The sequence below is a fragment of the Polypterus senegalus genome, chromosome 16 (assembly GCF_016835505.1).
Source record: "Polypterus senegalus isolate Bchr_013 chromosome 16, ASM1683550v1, whole genome shotgun sequence".
NCBI classification, from domain to species: domain Eukaryota; kingdom Metazoa; phylum Chordata; class Cladistia; order Polypteriformes; family Polypteridae; genus Polypterus; species Polypterus senegalus.
The window spans coordinates 68,720,101-68,743,219 of NC_053169.1; the positions used below are offsets into that span (position 1 = coordinate 68,720,101).

The 23,119-nt window shown below is 38.3% G+C and overlaps 1 protein-coding gene across 1 annotated transcript in view; it reads left to right on the forward strand.

Moving 5' to 3' along the window:
• ints9 (integrator complex subunit 9) overlaps nt 1-23,119 on the forward strand; it is a 288,812-nt gene that overhangs the window by 238,737 nt on the left and 26,956 nt on the right. The window contains exons 13-14 of the mRNA XM_039738053.1: nt 11,472-11,652; nt 19,264-19,324. Coding sequence (XP_039593987.1) covers nt 11,472-11,652; nt 19,264-19,324 — 242 coding nt within the window. The remainder of the gene's footprint in view (nt 1-11,471; nt 11,653-19,263; nt 19,325-23,119) is intronic.

Consider the following 23,119-nt stretch of genomic DNA (forward strand, 5'->3'; position numbering starts at 1 on the left):
AATTTAAAGGCAATGCTTAACCAAGTATTAACAGTGTGTTTGAACTTGTGACCCACTGGCATTGTGATATAGTCATTAAAAAGTAAAATACTCTGTGAACATTTTTGGAAAAAGTTACTTTTGCCCTGCACAAAGTAGATGTCTTAAATTATATTTAACCCTAGAATCCCTGAGGCCTACAAAAAAACTCATAATCCTGAGCCAACTTAAATATCTTTGCACCTCTCCATTAGCGTCTTTTGTTGTGTAAATGTGTCAGTCTGCACAAGCAGCCTGCTATCCCATTCCCCCCAATGCCACAGTCAACTTGGGCAAAACGTTCTCCCAGTTCATCTGGGTGTGAGGTGCCTGGAGTTGTATGGGGTAAATAATATGTCGTTATTTAGAACACATGCATTTCATGTGTGTCCCATGTCCACAACAATCTATGTAAATGTAGGATGACAGGAAATGCGAGAAATACAAGAAATGTTGAACACATACCTAAAGCAAACTTTTTTTTTCATTTTTACAGTACTAATGACAAAATTTTGACATGAAGTTTATAATGTATGAAGATTGAAGTCCAAATATCAAATAAACACTTTCACAAAATGTGGGCATATAAAAGAAACAAGTGCTCTTTTATTCAAAAATATAACCAAAGAAAAAGAAGTCGGTTTAGGGTACGACTCTGACACGACTACTAGGGTAGTGCAGCAGTAAGAGCTGCTAACTTATAATCAAGAGGCCACGTGTTTTTTTTTTTGTCACCCAGCTCTATGCTTTTGTGTATTTTTTTTCGGGGGGTTGCAAGGAATATTGGATTTACCCAGTTTTTAGCAGATTAAATTTAAATGTAAATGTAAGATACTACATGTAGGAAGCAAAAATGTTGGATTTAAATACACAATGGTAGTTGTGAAACTTGTAAGTACTCCTTATAAGTAGGACCTATTATAATGGACTTGTGGCTATCAACTTCCAGTTAGTGTACAGAAGCCCTTAAGGACCTTAATAGAATGTTAGGGTTTATATCATGATATATAGAGTACAAGTCAAAGGAGTTTATGCTTAAGCTAAATAATTTACTGGTGAGGCCTCATTTGGAGTACCCCAGGCAAAAAAAAAGGTTGGAGAAGAGTGACTAATGTTGATTCCTGGAGTGCAAGGTACAGGTTATGAAGAAAGATTGGATGAGTTCAAGCTTTCCAGTTGAACTAAATGAAGGTGTAATTGAAGATTTTAAAATCATGTAATAATTGAGTATACTGAATGTTATTTTAAATGTTGGGTGTGATTTCCAGTTTAAGGTATTAGTTTAAATGTTGAATGGAAGTAGGGCTGTGCGATATGACCAAAATCTTATATCCCGATATTTCATTTCATATCACGATATAGTACATTTTCTTTGTATTCAGTGAATAATTTATATAATCACCACTCCTTTTTTTTCATTTAAATTAAAAATCAAAAATGAGAAGTACTCAACTTGTAATTATTTCTGTTCTTTTATTTAGAACATTTAAGCAAATGTTTGACTTAGAATGTAAACATAAAATGTTAATGTATCAAATATAAAACACTTTTCAAAAACAAATTACTAAAGGCCCAATATAAAATACTGCTATATAAAATGCCTGACATAAACAAAATGTGAACTGTAGCAGCAATAACTCTCACAACATATATTAAATATAAAAGGATCAAAGCACTAACAACTAAACTATATAAGGCCAATAAACCCTTTAAACAAAATAAATACAAGTCTAACATTAACTGTCAAAACCAAATGTAAACATTGTACTTCAAACTGTAGCAGCAATAAGGCTTACGACAAAAATATATTAAATATATAATATTAAATATAATATTTTTAGGCTACATTCTAGTAAAATGTTAATTTGCACATCGTAGTGTGGCAAATCTCCGTTAATGAGTTACAGCTGATCGCCCCGTGCGCGGGACTGGACGGCGCTAACGTGTTGATGCCGCCCAGCCCCAAGCACGGGCGATCCGCGTAACTCGTTAACGGAGATTTGCCGTGTTAATGCAGTTGTGGCGTAAACGTAATTTTAACAAGATTAACGCTGACAGCAAACGCTGCAGGGAAAATTATGCCTTAAGCCAATTGTTTTGGTAGCAATTAATCTTCCAAGCTTTTAACATGCTCGTTTAAATAGTACCTTTACAACTGTAATATCCTACGTGGCCTACCTCTCAGTTGTAAACTCTCTGCATGCTCGCTCACGTGCTTTTTGCGGAGGTGTAGAAGAGGTTTGTCGTGTTGGAGTCTGTGGTAGCGATCGGTTTGCAGCATAATTTGCACAGTACCGTTTTCTGGTCCGTGTCAGACTCTTCAAATCCAAACCATCTCCATACTACAGAGGTAGCCCTCGTTTAGGAACAAGGTCCTTCTGTGTGGAGCTACCTGGTGTTGCCTCGTCTTCATCAGCCATGCTAGTGTGTCTGCATCCACGTGGTGGCCATCAAAACAATGAAAAATATTGCCGTAAACAGTTTATTTTGCGACACCACGAAACAAACGATAGCGTAATGTGCAGCGATAGACGTTTTTATATTGTCATCCGATATATATCGTTATATCGAACAGCCCTAAATGGAAGCTTAAGTTTGTTTTTCGCGGAAGCGTTAAAATTTTTTTGTTTACACAAAGAATCATAGACATATGGAATGAAATACCAAGTCGTGTTGTAGGGAGTAGCACTCATAGGATCTGTACTTCTCTACTTGATTTTATTTTGGAAAAATTAGGGTTGGTGAGATTTGTTGTACTGTATGTCCTGTTGTTATCAGATTTTTTTTTATAATGTTTAAATGTGTACAGCTGTGTTTTGTAGTTGTACCATTCATGGGTGTAAGGTTTGTCTTTTTGCTCTACATGATGAGTCACTATCATCCTTAGTTGTGGTTATGTTTGTTTGAAATGTAGAATTTCTAATTGCAATATCAACATAATTACCTCACATCTTCCATACCCACATTTTTTTTTTTTTTTTTAATTCTAATATACACCAAAACAATTTAACCACTCACTTGTGAAGTGAATGATGTCAACTATCTGGTAACAGAAGCACATGTGAAGGTCAGGGATATAATAAACACTGATTCGACATTGGGTACTCGTAATAGACATGTTGAGATGAGCAGATATGAACAAATGTAAAGACTTGAGTGATGTTTTGAAATGAGCAGATAAGAACCAAGTGTAAAGACTTAAGGGACATTTATAAGTGATAAATCATTACGGTCAGATGATGGGGTCAGGGCATTTTTGAAATAGCAAAGCTTGTGGAGTGGGCACGGTCAGTCATGGTGAGTATCTACTGACAGTGATTCATAGATGGAAAACCAGAAACTGCTAACAGGGTGCTGGATAGCCAAGACTCCTCTTTGGAAATGTCGATTAAGGTTCATCCGATCTGGTATGAACCAACAGAAGGGTAGATAATTTTAATGATGGTTTAGGGAATAATGTACCACAGCACACAGTACATCAAACTCACCTGCTGATGAGACTGCATATGAACATAAATACATAAAAGTAATGTTACATAATCACAATGAGGAAACCATCATTCTATTTCACCTATTTTAGCTTCTTTACACTGGCTGCCTATCAGTTTTCAAATTGATTTTAAAATATTGTTGGCAGTTTTTAAATCTTTACATGGGCTTGCTCCTGCCTATTTATCTGACTTGTGTGTTTTACACCAGCCATCCAGAGTGTTTAGATCTTCTGGTCAGTTGTCTCTTGTTGTCCCTCGTACCAAGTGTAAAACCAAGGGGGGCAGGGCTTTTCCAGCTGCTGCCCCTTGCCTGTGGAACTCTTTACCTCATCATATAAAGGAGTCGTCTACAATTGAACTGTTCAAAACAAGATTAAAGACTCATTTCTATTCACTTGATTTCCGTGATCTTCTGTAATACTGATGGTTTCCTCACTTCTGTTTATTATGTATTTTATTTATGTTCATATATTTTATTTCTATCTATGTTATTTATGTTATTTGTTTGTTTTCTTTTATTCTGTTATTGTAAAGCACTTTGGCCACAGCATTCCTATGTTGTTTTAAATGTGCTATATAAATAAATTGACATTGACAATGGAAGAAAAACATTACCTGTTGTGATTAATTCAGTTTTCTGTTGCATCATGTGGCTGGCCAGTTTTGTGTGCATAATTTACCTGGGGAAATGAGAGCACCAGAATACATTGTGGGAAGAAGACAAGTCAGTGGTGGTGAGAGTGTGATGCTTTGTACAATGTTCTCTTTGGAACTCTGGGTACAAGCATTCATATGGAAGTTAATTTGATTCAAACCACCTGCCTAAGCATCCCTGTTGACCAAATGCAGTCTTTCATTACAGCATTATTCCCCAAAGTAAATGGCATCTTTCAGCAGGCTAATGCGCCCTACCACACTGCAAAAATATTTGTATTTGAGGAACGTGATGAAGAGTTAAGGTTGTTGCCTTGGCCTCCAAATTCTCTGGGTCTCAATCCAGTGAATGATGTATTGAAAATCAAGAAGTCTGATCAAAGCCAGCTCCACATTGCAAGTTACAGGAATTAGCTGGTACCGTATACCACAGAATACTTTCAAGAGGTCTTGTAGAATCTATGGCTAAGCAGATTGGAGCTATTTTTGCAATACTGTAAAGGAACAACAGCATATTAAGCAGGTGGTTGTGTTTTTTTTTCTCATCAGTACTGTATAACCACCTTAATTTAAGCATGATAAAAATTAGTATGTTTGTATGTTTTTTCTAAACCAGTTCACAGAATTGCTTATATGAGCACAATAAAACATGCTTGAATTATTTTTAATGAAATGTTTAAGACAGAATCTGTGCAACACTTTGTTCACAGACTCAGAGTAACTTTTTAAGTTTAAACAGGATTTTCTTCTTCGTTTTTTTGTATGCCTGCATTGTTTTAACCATGAAAATGCAAAGACTTATTTCTATTTTTCTCTTTACCAGTCATTTTCCCTAGTTTATTCTGACAATACAGCCTAATTTCATTTTGAATAGTGTCTGATATGAATAGAAATCTTAGTTTGTGATAAATCAGAAGATATAAAGAACTTAATGATAGTGTGAATAATCACTACTTTACATATGTATACAGTTCACCCCCAAAATTCGCGGGGATTACGTTCCTAGAGCACCTGCGAATTGTGAAAAACCGTGACTTTGGTGTGCACTGTTGTTTTCTTTGTTATATGTAGAGTAAATATATAATTATTTCATTTAATTAAAATACAGTAAAATGTACGGTAACTCACCAATGATGAATTATATTGTTGATGATGATGATGAAGTTACTGTGCAGTATGATGCAGAGGATTTAAAACTCCTCAGGTGGCGCCTCATCTTAATGCGGCGCTTCAGGAGGAGTCGTATCTTTGGATGGGTCTTCTGGTGGGGTTTCATGCTGGCTTTTCTTTATAGGTTTCAGGAACATCGTGATGGGAAGTTGTTACATTGTCTCCTGTAGTGAACTGCTTGTACAATTTCCTTGTTTTCTCACGGAGAATGTTACCATCCAAGGGGATGTTCCTCTTCCTGCAGTCGGTGATCCACAAAGCCAAGGCAGATTCCATCCTGACGATATTTTTATTCCTTTTAGGTCATTACCTTTTTGGCACTATCACAGAAACTTACAGATACGGTACTCCAGATCGCTGCTTCATTCTTCTTTATGCAGCATGTGGTGCTTTAATTAATGCCATAGTGCCGCGCTACTGCAGCATAACTTTTTAGTTCCTGGAGCAAATCCAGTAGTTCAACCTTCTCGTGGAGTGTTTTAAACTTCTTATGGCGCTTAATATGATTGTAATAAGATTGGCATATCAAGATCTTTTGTGTCTGTTATCCACGGAAGATGTACTACATTACCTTTCTTTTCGCCTGCTAAAATTTTACATGTCAGTATTGTTCGACCAATTTTGAATACAACTAATCTTTTCCTATTGTATAGACCATCATTGATACATAAATTATGCAATAACATTACGATACATCCTCCTTTCAACAGTAATTCGGTCGGTGGAAGTACGACGGTGTTAATGGTTGTAGATATTTTACAGAATATTGTAAGTTGATGTTTTCATTTTCCACACCATAACCACCAACTGGTTCAGCATAGTCTATTGATACACATTTAACCAATTTGCAGTGTAACCAATCGACAATTTTTGCATTAATTTGTTTGACTTCATCATTTCTCGCTGCTAGGATTGCCCATTTACTCATTTTTTCTGTTGATAACTCTTTGGGATGAAATTCTTCGATAAGATTTGTACATAAGTCTTCTTTTATTGGGAACTTAGTGAGGAAAATGTAAAAAATTATAAGAGCTGAGAGTGCAGGTACTGTGTCTGACAAAGGCATTCCGATGAATGAGAGGACAGTGGGCATGGGCCATTAACACTAGAATTACCAGAGCCTACGAAAAAACTCGTAGACCCGGCCCACCTTAAATCCGTTCACACCTCACAGCCAGCGTCTTTTGTCATCTAAATGTGCCGATACAAACAAGCTGCAAGCAACCAGCTATTCCATCCCCCCACTGACTTAGAACGTGCACGAACTGCACCCAGCTTATGCCTTGATTGATTATCTGGCAGTGAAGTGGAGTTTTAGAGTGGAAATAATAGATTGTTATTTGGAACACACACATTTCATGTGTGTTTCTTTTCTACAGTAATTTGTATAAACACATTGTTAAAATAGAAACTTTTTCACATTTTAGTAATAAATGTTACAAAATGTAGGCATAAACTATAAAATGTGTGAAGCCTGAAGTCCAAAGATCAAATAAACACTTTCACAAAAGGTTCAAGAACAATACAACAGCTTCCGTGGTGTAGCGGTAAGATTTGCTTACTCAGAGCGCTGCAGGTTTGGCGTGCCTCACAGACCTGAGTTTGATTCCCCACTGGTGAGAAAGTGTAATTTTTTTTTTCTTTTTAATCTTCGCCGCTCTGCCTCCCTGCCTGAACTCCCTGTCTATCTATATAGTAATAACAGTAACTTTATTATTATCTAGCAGCTTCCCTGTCTGCCTATCATATAGTGCCTTTCCTTCCTATCAATCTATATATCTATCCCCTTAGCTGTTTTTTTATATATCTATTATACAGTGCCTAAGGGGAGCCAAACGGGCACATTCAGATGACCAAAGATGCTGGCGGAGAGGTGTAAACGGTTTTAAGGTGGGCTGGATCTACGAGTTTTTTCGTAGGCTCTGGTAATTCTAGTGTTAACCGGACATGGTTAAGAGGAGGGAGGGACTTGAAAAAATCTCTTGGCAAAAGTTTCATCTCATCTCAAGATTGTGTTTTATAATAGAGAGATAATATCATTCATCACTGACATAAGTGGAAATCCAAGTTTGTATTGAATTGGAGGACATGTTAAACTTGAAGACAGGGTGAAACATCACTATTTTACAGTCGAAAATACTGAGATACACCAAGGCAGATTTTAGGTTTGGTTCAAATGAGTTAAGTTGAGGAGTGTTTAAGAAATTTTTTCGGGCCATACTACGGATCAATGGTTTTCAGACTGAAGACCCCATGGCTTCTGGTTTTTGTTCCAGCCAGTTTCAGCTTTTTAATTGACTCCTAGTTTATTTGTTTTGGGGTCAATGTGGAAATATAAAATTTACCAAACTTGGTTTTATGCATGAATCATTTACTTCTGTATGTCACATAAGGATAATTTATTGTTGTGGTTTGTGTGTGTTTTTTTTTTATTCTTGGTCATGATTTTCATTCTGCTTATCCATTTAATAATGACCGTATTAACAGTCTGAGGCTGAAGTAATTTGAAACTATTGTTAATTGTTATTGTTAGGATACATCTGGAGTCTGGTCCTAAAAGCAAGATTAGTGTGAAATTTGGTTAAAGTAAGTCAGGATTCACAGAGATCAAGTGACAAACTTAACAGTAAAGAGTTTATAATGATCAATATGTAATTACAGTTCATATTTAATTGTAAAAATCATTCCTGGGAAGTAAAAAAAAAAAAAAAAGGCATGAATTATGTATACAGAAAATCAATATGTACACTGTCCCTGAATGTACAGATGACATTAGGTTGTATATGTGCACAAAACAGAATTAAAAATCTCTGCATACAGAGTGACATGATCATGCAGTAGTTAGCACTGTTTCCTTATGCTGTAGTAACCTTGAGTCCTAGTGATCATGTCCCAATCTGTACACCATGTCTGCATTGTTTTAATGTGCTTACAATGTCTCTTGTGGTTTCCTACAGGGTGTTTCATTTTCTTTCACAGCCCAAAATGTGCAGGGCATGTTGATTAACTATTCCTGGTATGGGTAATTGTAAGTGTGTATTTACAGTATATATTTTAATGGGTTGGTAATCTTCCTAAAATGTTTTCTGTCTGGTGTCCAATTTAGCTGAGATAGGCACAGCAACTAATGCAATCTATCAAAGGAAGAGTTAAGATATATTAATCACCATAAACATTTAAAACCTGCCATTACCAAATAAAGAGAAATATTTGATAACAAATAGCCCATTGCAATATTATTCCTCATTTTAATTACATACATATAAGTTAAACAGAAATGTACAAATTCTTGCAAAATTCTGAAAAAAAAACACTGCACTGTTCCATACACAAGATTTTTTTCCCCTATTTTTTTTACATAATATAGCACATCATTTTCCCCATTGAGTTATGGAAGGTGCATCAGGGTTCTTCCACTTAAGCAAATTGGGTCAACATATTAACAATATTGTATAGGTAAACAATAAGTTTATCAAGAGAAAGTCTAATTGTCTGATATTTCTCCAAACACTGCCTTGAAAGAATTAGAAATTATTTTAAATCTAACATTATCTAACATTATCTGATATATAAGCAAATATCGTTCCCTAAAATGGGTTTAATTTAGGGCAGACCATAATGCATATGACCTAATGAGGGCAGAGCTACATAGCATCATTCATAATAATTTGGATAATTTTAATCCATCCTTTTGTAAAATAGTTTGGAAAATTGATAAACACAGACAAAAATATAAACTTGAAGTTTAAAAATAAAAATGATATAACACTTTAGACTTGTAAAGTTGTACACCTCTGTATACAAATACGTGTATTACAAATTTCAAGTGTTTAGATTTATAGTGTATTTACAAAGTCAACATGGATCCAGAAAACTGCAGTGATACTGCTAGTGAACAATACCCTTTAGAGATTCATTCTCACTTAATAAACATGTAGTATAACTACTGTTTCAATGATGGCCTGCATAATTCCATCATAGTACAACCTCTCTTGGAGATAACCAAAGGTTTGAATAGTCTGCAACATCAGTTTTAAGCAGGTGTTGCTACTGTGGTGCAAATCATAATGAACTGAAGAATGATGAGCGATAGAGTTTAAACAAATTACTTATGAGTCAATCAGGTCCAGTCTTCATAAACAGTTAAACATGAACAAGGTCTGTACATGCCGATTGCCCTGAACTTTAAATCCTAAATGAAGCATCACTACATCCAGTGTGTTAAAAAGAATTTCAAGCTAATTAACACTAGAATTCCTGCAGCCTACAAAAAACTTGAAATCCCAGCCCACTTTAAATCCCTTCACACCTCTATCATCAGCATCTTTTGTTTTGTAAATGCATCAAGCAGTAAGCAGCCTGCTGTCCCATCCCCCACCTTGACAGAGCTCAGCTCACAGGCCAAGGCTCCTTATGTGTGTGTGATGTGCCTAGAGTTGTATAGGGTAAATAATACTGTTATTTGGAATACATGCATTTCATGTGTGTTCCATGTCCACAAAGATCTGGGTAAGTGTAGGATGAAAGGAAATGCAAGAAATGCTAAACACATACCTAAAGCTTTTTCCATGTTATACTAATAATGACGAGAAGTGTATAATGTGTGAAAACTTTAGTCCAAATATCAAATAAACGTGCACTTTTATTCAAGAATATAACAATAAAAAAAGAGCATTCAGTTTACATGTGGCTGTCCGTGAGTTAAAAACTTAAGCTCAAATGTTAGTCAACAGGGAATTTACACATATTCTTGAATGGTGCAGTGGTAAGAACTGCTGCCTCATAACCCGATGGTCCCGGGTTTCAGACCAGGCGCTTCTTGTTTTGAGTAGTAAGCTGCTATTATTATTATTTCTACAACATACATTTGATTTGAGTCTGTAACACCTGGTGTAAATTCTAGCTATTTGTAAAAGTTAGCACTTGTTTTTTTATTATTCAGTGTTATTCTCTCTGTGATGTTCATATGGTACAACAAACTTACCTCTCCCTCTTTGAGAGAGTAGAGTTGCTGCTGCTCAAGATTGAAAGGAGGCAGTTGAGGTGATTTGGGCAGGTCTTAAAGATAAGGGGTGGCTCTGCTGGAGCTGCTGTAGGCACATCTGTCTAGGCAGAGAACCTGCAGCAGACTCCAGGACATGCTATCTTTTTTTTGTCTTTATGTGCCTTTACACTGAAATAAAATGGGGGGATGGAGAGAGAACTGGTTATAACATCAATAATAAAATGTAATAGTATAGCAGCTTTTATATATATGTATACAGTGAATATAGTTATTTTTCAAGAAAATTTTTCAGAGGTTCAGGAATGAAGTCTAATTACCTACATCTGCTCACTACTGTTAAATTTTAATCTCGCACCATAATAGGTAGTTAATGGTTTTTCCATGCCCCTTTTTTGTTTCTGTCTTATTTCTTTAGTTTTGAGGGCATGGAAGCTGTGCGTCAACTAAAAGAAACTGTTTATGGTTTAAAAAAAAAAAAATGTACTAGACAAAACAGCCTCAGGTTTTATGCCTGTTTTCATTCACATTGCAGTATTATTTGGATTTTAGTGCTACTGTGTAAAATATACAGTTAAAATAATTGGAGGAATGAAAGCAATGCAGAAGAGGTCACGTTATGAAAAGTGATTAAAGCTAAAAAGAGACTTAAGTGCTTCTATGTAACATTCAAGGATATGATGTCCACCAAGAGTGCGTATCTTTTACATTGTTTGTGTTTATTCCAGCTGTTTTACTGCTCAAACTGTACTATAGTTTCATTAGCCTTGTAAAGTACCTTGTATTTGTCCCCAGTGTTAATGCATCTAAAAAATTTAAAAGATTGTTTGATTTTGTTGTTCACAAAGGAAGACTGGAAACATGCTCTGTTATGTATTGTAAACCATATCTCATACTAGTGAATGCTTGGGAAAGTACACATAGCTACTACAAGTTGAGTGTATAATATTTAATATTATTAAAGTACACAACACTGCATTAGTTGGTTTATGCACATCTTTTTGTTACTGTATTGGTATGCATGTTTTAAGTACATTATAAATAATTAGAAATTATTAAAAGTCTGAAAGTGCAAATAAAATTACTTGGCTTTAATAAGTTGAATTGTCTTTTTTTTTTTTAAAAAAAAATAACAGCTATGACTATACGTAGTGGAGGTAATGTTCTGGTTCCCTGCTATCCATCAGGAGTCGTCTATGACCTTCTTGAATGCCTTTATCAGTTTATCGACTCTGCCAGCCTTAATTCCACTCCTTTCTACTTCATATCTCCAGTTGCAAATAGTTCTCTTGAGTTCTCACAGATATTTGCGGAATGGTAAGTGTGTACAAGCATATTATATGTTTTTTTGTTTTTAACTATTTACTGACTTTTAATGCAGTATTCAATGCATTTATTTATTTTCGGTCTATGCGTATGCATTTTTTTCTATCATTCTCATTTAATTTTGCTTAACACATTTACATTTACATTTACCACAGTGTAATTCAAAATTGCTGATTATGGTAATGAAAATGTGGAATAAATTTATGTAGTGATAAAATGTACCTAATGCAAGCATCAGATTTGCATCAAGATCTAAGGTTTAAACACTTTCTAATAGCTGCCTCAGCAGTTTATTCTAACACCCACTCATTATTATGGGTATTGGAGTAAATGTGAAGAAAAAAATAATTCTACATATTATTAACAACTGCAAGGTTGAGTGTTACAGGTTGCTGAGTAATGTGCCAGACCTGCTGTAAATATTAATAACCAATATATTGCATTTTTTGCTAATCTGTCTGGCAGATGACTATCTTTAAATAAAACGTTTGCATTTGCTATTGCTGTTTGGTTTTGATTTATGATTTTTGCCGTGCTCTTTACACTTGACAGTAATGACTCTTTTAACCTAGTACTGTGAAAAAGTATTTGCCTCTTCGTAATGTCTCTGTTTATGCGTATTTGTCACAATGAATGGGTTCTGACTTTTAGACATGATACAGTATTAGGAAAACAAAACCAGAGTGATTTCATAATATAGGTTTTACATCATTACTTTCTTTACTCAAGGAAGAAAGATATCCAAAACCGCTATCTACCATGTGAAAAGTAATTGCCCTCATAGTTTCAGTATTTGCTGACCCAGGGAACCCCCACCTTTATCAAAGGTGTTTCCCTTTGTGGGGTTCAGTGGAGCGGTCCCTTTTCTTTAGAGCCCATAGTAAGTCCCCAATGTGTTGCCTTCTGAGCCTTGCTGTAGTCTGTAGGCTCCTTGTCCACGTGCCCAGTGGTCTAGGCTAGACCCCTGGGTCGAAGTGCAGCCTCAGGTTCCCTTTACCCACACTGACTGTCTCCAACCCGGCAACTCAGGAACAGTATTCTTCCACCTGATCCCTTAAGGGCTGAAGGTCCTAATGCTGTGTCAAAGCTTCTTTCTGGTTTGTCTCCCGATTCCACAAGGAGGCTAACATCCTGCCGACTACGCCAATGTGAATATAAATAGCCTTGGCTCACGGAAACAGGTTTGGGATAGCCACCCGTTTACTTGAATCCTGGCTGCAAAAGGCAAAATAGATTGCACAGGTGTGTTTATTCTGACAAAGTTGAGTCCAAAACAGAACTGAGGTTGTCTTGCTTTTAAGGCAGGTCAGCAGAAGTGATGTCATCAAGCCCTGGAGCAGGAAATGACGTCCTCGGGGCTGGAACCGGAAGTGACATTGTCAGAATCTGGCAGAATTTCCTGTGTCTTGTCTGGAGAGATAAAAATGGATGGTTTACTACACCCCCGCCACAGCCTGGCCTGGTGTGGAATTACCTTCTTTTGTTCCTTCTAGCTGCCTCTCATGCGCACGTGTGTGACAGCTTATAATTTGATATGAGCTACTGAGGAATTCTTGCCCACTGTTATTTGCAGAAGTGCATTAATCCATACGCAATGGTGCGTTTACAAGATTGAACTTCTTGTTTTAGCTGCTGCCACAGTTAATCTATTGGATTCACTCCAAAGCTTGTGTTGTTTCTTCTGAACCATTCAGTTGTAGTTTTTGGGGTCATTGTCCTACTGCATAACCCAATTGCTCTTCAGCTCCAGGTCACAGACAGATGACAGCACATTCTATATAAAATAGATTGTGCCATATTTGCAGAGCTCATGACACCTTCAGTGATTGCAAGTTTTCCATGTCCTAAGGCAGAAAAGCATCCTCTAACCATCACACTTTAATGCCAGTGTTTTATTGTAAGCATGTGAGATTCTTATTGTCAAACACTGTATTGGGTTTACACCAGACATAGTGGGACCTCTGTTTGTACTTTTGATATTTCTTTCTATAGAACATTTTTCCAGAAAGTTTGAAGATCATTGGTATATTTGTATGCAAATGCAAAATGAAGTCTGATGTTACTCTTGGAAAAGCAGAGGTTTTCTCCTTGCTATTCTTCCATGAATCCCTTTATTTACACTGTCTTTTTCTTATTGTGGAGCCATGAACATTGACCTTAGCCGTAAGGCCTGCAGTTCTTTAGATTTTCTTCTGGGATTCTCTGTGTTTACTTGAATGAGTTATTGCTGTGTAATTTTGGCAGGCTGGCATTTTTAAATGAAAACAGCTTCTGTCTACACTTGAGTTTTCACATAATTTATGAAAGTATCTACATCCACACTAAAACAATTGAAAATTAATATGATGTAACTGTTCACCTACATTGCACATGCGTGCACCAGTGGAAATATTCTTGAAGGGGACGGTAATGCCAATGGCCACCGATTTTACTGCAAAACTATAGCAACTGTTAAAATTATTTTCAAAATACAATTTACATTTACAGTGATCCCCTGCTATATCGCGATTCAGCTATCACGCCCTCACTATATCATGGATTTATTATTTTTATTACTAGGAGGCTGCGCTCACTCACCCCCGGGAATGGGTTTACCTGATACACAATTTAAACAGATTTTCATGGGAATTGTTACATATGCATTATTTTCATTTTTTACTTTAAAATTTTTGTAAAAAACTATATTTGTCCTTTATTTCCTGCCCCAGGTGTGGTTAAATCACTTTCTCGCCGGTCTTATAATTCTGCTCGCGTTTTGAAGGGGCAGTCTAAACGCATGCTAAAGACATGTGATCGGTACAGCTGCTGTCTTGCTGCTGGCCAGTTGTGTATTCTTCGTGTTGTGCTTTGCATCAGTCATTTAAAAGCCTGCATAGCAGTTGTGCTTTTACCACTTCGCATCTCTGCCGCTAGAATTCTATGGTTCTTTTTGTGGGGGGACCGGGTGAGGGCAGAACACACGCTAAGGAGATGCGCTCAGATCATCTGCTGGCAAGCTGCGTGCTCTGCTTGATGTTGTTTTAAGAGCTGGGAGCACCTGAACTGTGTCTGCCAAAAGCATTCCAACAACTGGTAGGTTAGATGTCCGTGAACTTGTTTTAAATTATTTTTAAGCATTGCTCCTGCCACTTCGCGTCTCTCCCACTCACATTGTGAAGGGGGGGAGCTGAATGCACGCTAAGGAAAAGCAGATGGATCAGCTATTGGCTTTGTGCTGCTTCTGCCAAGGTGCGTGTTCTGCTTGTTGCTCTGCGCATCGATCATTTTTAAAAGCCTGTACAGCAGCTGTCCTTCTGTCTCACTGCCTTGTTTTGCATAATGTTAAAATATCTCTCGCGGGACATCAAATTATCTTCCGAGAAGATCGCGTCTCATCTCCCTGCCAAGATTTTTTTTATAATAGAGAGATGTTACTCATATCCTTAGCACGACATCCACATATCATATGTGTTTACAAAGTGTGCTTTAATAAGTTTACATGTGTTTAAAGCATGTTGGAGGGGTATTTTAAGGCTTAAACTATTAAAAAAAAAAAAAAAAAAGTTTATTTATATGGTCTTTGTATATCGTGGATTTTCACCATTCGCTGATGGGTCTGGAACATAACCTCCGCGATAGGCGGGGGATCACTGTATGCATACTGTATATATATATGCACACAATTTTGTGATTAGGGTCAATATAATGTTAAGGTTTTAATTCAACAGGAATGGTTGCAGAAAAGTCTGGCAGTGTTCAGTCAACCTATTCCAATTATCAGTTAACTTTGCTCAGCTGTCCAAATGAGTAGGGAGACATTTACCTTTTCACATGGACAGTGTAGGTGTTGGAAAGCATTACTTAAATATATTAAGTTGCAATTTAGAAATTGTAATATACTGTATGTCTACTGTTAGTCTCTTTTTGTAATATTACATTTTGTCTAAGGAGCCATTCATTCTGAACCAATGGGAAAACAGAGGATATCAAGTAGGGGGCGAATATGTTTTCACTGCACTCTATTTAGCTGTTCAGCTATCTCATCTTTTATAGCTGATTTTATTGGTGAGAATTTCAATGGTAAAAAGATGACAAGAGTAGATCTTCCCCCCCCCAAACAGGAAAAATCGTTTCTCAGTGGATATAAAGAATTAATATTCTTGGATTTGAGGTTGAAGTAGTTAGTCCTTTCATGAAAGAGGAAACCGGACTTAAATACCACAACATAAATGTTTGTTGTATAGAAAACACTTTGGGAATACTTCACATCAAAATTAACTAATAAAATATTTTTAGTTCAAAACTGGTGTTGATTTAACAATATGAGGATGTTAAATTCCCATATTTGGATTCTGCATCAGTCAATTCACACCAGTTAAATATCTGTATTTCTGCAGGCTTTCCTGATAGGTAGTTGTTCCAGAAATAAGGATGACAACTATGATTTAGCAGATATAAAAAAAATATTCTGCAAAATTAAAGAATTCAAGTACATCCAGAAACTTTTCACATACCTTCACTTTTTCACATTTGGTTATGCTGTAGCCTTATGGTAAAATCATTTTTCCTTCATCAAGCAGCACTCAGTACTCAAGAATGACAAAGCAGAACCAGGATTTTCAAAGCAAAAGACGGCAATATAACAAAATGTGAGAAAAGTTAAGCAAGCTGAATACTTTCTGAATGCACTGTAGTTTTTTAGTGGAGCTTTGCTCTAGCAGTCTGAGCTTACTTTGATGTTTATTCTCATCAGCCTATATGCCTATAGTGCAAGGAGTTTTGTTTAATGCTAGTATAGCTTTTTTGTTGATCTGTGTGATATATGGCAACATGAACAGGAACATCTAGAGGGGGATGTGTTATCATAACCCTAATTACCAGAATGATAACATTTAAAAATTAACTAATAACATGACACTTTCTTTTTAATGATATGAAATGGGTACTTGATAATAACTGGAAAGAAGGTTATCTATTTGAGAAAGGTCTTTCATTAGAATGCCTACCTGTTTATTGTCCCAAGATAAATCTGTATATGCTCTGTAGAAAGCCAAGTCATGCATGCCATAGGTCTGGACAATATATCAGATTTTCAATTCAATTTGATATTTATTAAAAACTCAATAAGAAAAGGCAATATTGGGATATTCAGTACTTTAGTAGATTTTCTACATTATCATCTAAAAGTTAAAAAAGAAAAAACAAATCCACAAAATCTCCACCACCCTTTCCTAAGCATGACAGTGTCAACTAAACACAATTTTCCTGGTGGTGTTGACGACCATGAGGAAAAACAAAATTCAACAAACACATACAGGGATGAGGATTCTCCAATGGGCCACCTCAAAACCAGTTCCCAGAAAGAGAGAGGTAGTGATAGTTTGGGACTCAATCATTAGGGGGATTGAAATGCAGGTGTGATCCAGAGACAAAGAATTTCGCATGATGTGTTTCCTTCTGGGTGCAAAGATGGGGGATCCTCCCTGGACTGGTGGATAGGCTCTTGGCCAGAGCGGAGGTGGATCCAGTTGTCATTGTCCATGCTGAAAAAAATGACATACATAAAGGTTGTCTGTCAGTTCTGCAGATCCAAATTCAAAGAGTTAGGTGCCAGGCTGAGGAGCAGAACTGACAAGATAGTCTTCTCTGAGGTTCTTCCTGTGCCACGCGCCAGTCCAGGTAAGACTGAGGAGATTAGAAGGCTTAATGCATGGCTCAAATCTTGGTATAAGGTAGAAGGGTATATACAGTGCATCCGGAAAGTATTCACAGAGCATCACTTTTTCCACATTTTGTTATGTGGCAGCCTTATTCCAAAATTGATTAAATTCATTTTTGAAGGGGCACAGTGGCCTCCATCATCCGTAAGTGGAAGAAGTTCAAAACCACAGAACTCTTCCTAGAGCTGGCCGGCCATCTAAACTGAGCGATCGGGGGAGAAGGGCCTTAGTCAGGGAGGTGACCAAGAAACCAATAGTCACTCTGTCAGAGCTCTAGAGGTCCTCTGTGGAGAGAGGAGAACCTTCCAGAAGGACAACCATCTCAACAGCAATCCACCAATCAGGCCTGTATGGTAGAGTGGCCAGACAGAAGCCACTCCTTAGTAAAAGGCACATGGTAGCCCGCCTGGAGTTTGCCAAAAGGCACCTGAAGGTCTCTCAGACCATGAGAAACAAAATTTTCTGGTCTGATGAGACAAAGATTGAACTCTTTGGTGTGAATGCCAGGCGTCACTTTGGAGGAAACCAGGCACCGCTCATCACCAGGCCAATACCATCCCTACAGTGAACCATGGTGGTGGTAGCATCATGCTGTGGGGATGTTTTTCAGCGGCAGGAACTGGAAGACTAGTCAGGATAAAGGGAAAGATGACTGCAGCAATGTACAGAGACATCCTGGATGAAAACCTGCTCCAGAGCGCTCTTGACCTCAGACTGGGGCGACGGTTCATCTTTCAGCAGGACAACGACCCTAAGCACACAGCCAAGATATCAAAGGAGTGGCTTCAGGACAACTCTGTGAATGTCCTTGAGTGGCCCAGCCAGAGCCTAGACTTGAATCCGATTGAACATCTCTGGAGAGATCTTAAAATGGCTGTGCACCTACGCTTCCCATCCAACCTGATGGAGCTTGAGAGGTGCTGCAAAGAGGAATGGGTGAAACTGGCCAAGGATAGGTGTGCCAAGCTTGTGGCATCATATTCAAAAAGACTTGAGGCTGTAATTGCTGCCAAAGGTGCATCGACAAAGTATTGAACAAAGGCTGCGAATACATATGTACATGTGATTTCTCAGTTTTTATATTTTTAATAAATTTGCAAAAACCTCAAGTACACTTTTTTCACGTTGACATTATGGGGTGTTGTGTGTAGAATTCTGAGGAAAAAATGAATTTAATCCATTTTGGAATAAGGCTGTAACATAACAAAATGTGGAAAAAGTGACGCGCTGTGAATACCTTCCGGATGCACTGTATCTATCATAATGACTTTCAGCCGTATCTTCTCATTTTTTTAAATTGCTTAGCAATTGTGAATAGCAGTTTATTTTTAAACATTGTCTATGTTACTGCATTTCACTCTCAAAAGACATTTTAATCTGGGCTAATTTTTGAAACTCATGCTTTTGATTGACTTATAGCCTCATACCCGTATTTTTTCTTGTTCCTTTTTTTTTACTTGTTTTAGTCATTTTTGACCTACTGCCTCCTGGTCTATTATTTTGTCTTTACATTAGTCATTTTATAATTTTAGTTTAATCCTTTGTACTCCAGGATTATTTTCCTAATCTGTCAATGCATGTTTTACATTCCTGTTTGAAATCCTCCAGTATTCGCCATCAGTTTTAGAGGTAAAGTTTTAAACGTGTTGGTATTTGGTATTTGCTCCACCCGCCAGACAAGAATTGTTTGAGATTCAAAAATAACTGTAAATCAAATCATTTTAAAAGCTGTCACTATTGAGATAAATCTTTTACAAAAGTATTTAACATATACTCTTATTTCCAGATTTGTTCCCGAATTATTTTATATTTTCTGCCTAGATCATTTGTGTAGCCTTTTAATATTGTATGTTCCATAGTACTTGAGACTTCCATTGACTAGATTATTTCTTTTCCTCTTTAGGCTTTGTCAAAGTAAACAATCAAAAGTGTATCTTCCAGAACCTCCTTTCCCTCATGCTGAGGTAAAAGTGTGTTTTGTTTCTTAATTTACATATAACTGTACTTCAGCTTTCCTTGTTTATGTTATATGTTTAATTTTGTTCATTTATTTGTCATTGTGCATAATGTTATACAGTTCACATATTATAATAGAATAATGAGTAATATCAACATTGATACAATATCAAAGTCAAAGTGAACTTTATTGTCATCTCAACCATATACAAGTATACAGATAGACGAAATTGCGAAGCTCAGGGTCCACAGTGTAACAACATTATGTGCAAATAGTAAATTAAAAATAGAATAAAAATTTAAAAATTTAAAATTAAAACACAAACAAGGCAAGACATTGTGCAAAGATAGGACAAACAAGTAGCAGCAATATTGATGTGTAAGATATGTAATATAATAAATAAATAAATAATAAATAATAGATATAGATAATACAGAAATTATCAGTGTATGATAATAGTTGTTTAAGACGTGTGTAAACAATGACAGGTCAGAATGTTTCATAGCATAAGGATATCAAGAGTGTCAAAATCCTTAGAGGTCAGTATGAGATTTTCAGTTCTTTTCTACATGCACACTCATCTTAGCAGGATAGTGGTTTTCATGTATAAAAGTTCTGTTTTTAGTGGTGGTTGAGGCCGTGTGGAAGGTCCCAGGGGGCAGCCTGGTGTTAAGGAGTCTAACAGCTTGGGGTAAAAACTCTCCTGCAGCCTCGCAGATTTGGCTTTGATGCTGCAGTATCTTCTTTTGGATGGCAGAAGTGTGAAAAGTCCATGTGAGGGTGTGTAAGGGGTCCTGCACAATGCTGCAGGCCTTGTGGACACTGCGTTTGTAAAATATGTCCTGTAGTGAAGGGAGAGGCACCCCAATAATGTTCTCTGCTGTCTTCACTATCCTTTGCAGGCGCTTGCGTCGGATATGTTGCAGTTGCCATACCAGACAGTGATGCAGCTGGTCAGGACACTCTCTATGGTGCCTCTGTAGAACATGGTGAGGATGGAAGGGGGAAGACGTGCTTTCTTCAGCCGCTTCAGGAAGTGTAGTCTCTGCTGGGCTTTCTTGATTAGTGATGAGGTGTTATGTGTCCACGTAAGTTCCTCAGTTAAGTGCACACCAAGGAACTTGGTACTCCTAACAATCTCCACATCTAAACCGTTGATGCCGAGCGGGATGTGGGCAGGACGTGATTTTCTGAAGTCCACGATTATCTCTTTTGTCTTGTCGACATTGAGAGAGAGATTGTTGTCTTCACACCATGCGGACAGCCTTTTCACCTCATCTCTGTATGCTCTTTCATCATCCCTGCTTATCAGTCCCAGCACCGTCGTATCATCCGCAAACTTGATGATGTGATTGGTGTTGTGCGTGGCTGTGCAGTCGTGAGTCAACTGGGTGAAGAGTAGTGGACTAAGCACACAGCCCTGCGGTGCTCCAGTGCTCAGTGTGATGATGCTGGAAGTGTTGTGGCCCATCTGAACTGACTGGGGCCTCTCTATCAAGAAGTCCAGGATCCAATTGCAGAGGGTGGTGTTTAGGCCCAACCTGCTCAGTTTTACAACCAGCTTTGGAGGGATGATTGTGTTGAAGGCAGAGCTAAAGTCTATGAATAGCATCCTGACATATGTGTCTTTTTTATCCAGATGTTTCAGGGAGATGTGAAGGGCAGAGCATATGGCATCCTCAGTTGACCTGTTTGAGTGGTATGCAAACTGAAGAGGGTCAAGGGAGGCAGGGAGATTAGTCTTTATGTGTGACATGACTAACCTTTCAAAGCACTTCATTATGATTGGTGTGAGTGCAACTGGTCGGTAGTCATTCAGGCATGTCACTGATGACTTCTTTGGCACTGGTATGATGGTGGTCGACTTGAAGCATGTTGGGACTGACGACTGGCTCAGAGATGTGTTGAAGATGTCTGTGAGGACACCAGCCAGTTGACTTGCACATTCTTTGAGCACAAGACCAGGTATGTTGTCAGGTCCTGCAGCCTTCCGTGGATTGACTCTAGATAGAGTCCTCCTCACATCTGTTATGGAGAGACAGAGTGCTTGGTCAGTGGAGGGAGGTGTTGCTTTTCTCACCGCCTCTTTGTTCTGTGCCTCAAACCGTGCAAAGAAGTTGTTTAGCTCATCCGGATGGGAGGCATCACCATCACTGCTGTGTGGATTGGGCTTGTAGTTTGTAATTGCCTGAACACCCTGCCACATACGACGTGTGTCTCTGGTGCTGCTGAATTGTTTGTTGATCTTCTGCGTATGCCCACTTAGCTCTCCTTATAGCATGAGACAGGTTGGCTCTGGTCACCCTGAGGGCAGCCTTGTCTCCAGATCTGAAGGCTGCATTTCTGATCTTGAGCAGCTTGTGCACTTCTCTTGTCATCCAGGGCTTTTGGTTGGCTCTTGTGGTAACATCCTTGGTAACAGTAACATCCTCTATGCATTTGGAGATGTAGCCAGTCACAGAGTCTGTGTACTCCTCCAGATTGATGGAGTCACCATCCATAGCAGCCTCTCTGAAAATGTCCCAGTCTGTCAATTCAAGCAGTCTTGGAGAGCTGAAACCGCACCAACCTGCCACACTCTGATGCTCTTGGGCTGGTTTAGTGCGCTTCAGCAGGGACTTGTATGCAGGAACCATAAAACGCTGATATGATCTGAACAGCCCAGGTGAGGGTGGGGTAGTGACTTGTAGGCGTCAGGAGCGCTCGTGTAAACATTGTCCAGACAGCTTCCCCCTCTAGTTGCAAAGTTCACATTCTGGGGGAATTTTGGGAGAAATGACTTCTAGTTGGCATGATTGAAGTCTCCAGCAATAATGAAAAATGCCTCGGGGTGCGTCGTTTGCAGTTTGCTGATGATCTCGTAGAGTTCCGCTAGCGCCTGGTTAGCATTTGCGCTAGGCGGGAGGTAGACGGCCACCACCATCACGCAACTGTATTCCCTCGGCAGGTAGAAAGGCCGATACCTTACTGATAAAACCTCTATCAGCGGGGAACAGTGTCGCGCAACTGAGGCAGCGTTCGTACACCACTCTCTGTTCACATAAACACACAGTCCGCCCCCGGGGGTCTTACCGGACAAAGTGGCATCTCTGTCCGCTCGGAAGATAGTCAGTCCGTCTAGCTGGATGGCCGAGTCTGCAATGTTGTCCTGGAGCCATGTCTCAGTGAAAATAAAGATGCAGCAGTCTCTCATTTCCCACTGCTTGGCCCGCTGCAGCTTTATATAATCCAGCTTGTTGTCCAGCGATCGGACATTCGCAAGCAGAATAGACGGTATCGCAGGTCTGGTGGGGTTAGTTTTTAGCCTTGTGCGAACACCACCGCGTTTACCTCGTTTCTGTTTCCGATCTTCGCGCTTGCATTTTCGCCAACTCAGCTTCTCAGGCTGCCAAAGTAAGCAAAGGCTGCGGAGCGTCTCAGTCCCCTCACTGGATGTTTCGGCGCAGTTTCTTTGGAAATCTAGCAGGATTTGCTGCTCATAAATGTATGTCTGCGTACTACTATTACTTAAATCTACTTTTCCACTTATACTAGTTAACAAAGACGAACAAAGATTAACACTAAACACTGCGGACTCGGGAGCTCTGTAAGCTGCAGCCTGCATGGGCGCCGCCATGATATACCCAAACAAAGATAGATAGATAGATAGATAAGAACTTTATTTATCCCGAGGGAAATTCTTTTGTCATATACATGCTCAGTGCAACAAGAGGAATAAAGATAAGGTAATAAAGAGTTAAGAAGATCAGTAGTACTAGTGCAAACAGAATAACTAAATAAACAGAGTAACAACATAACTCTC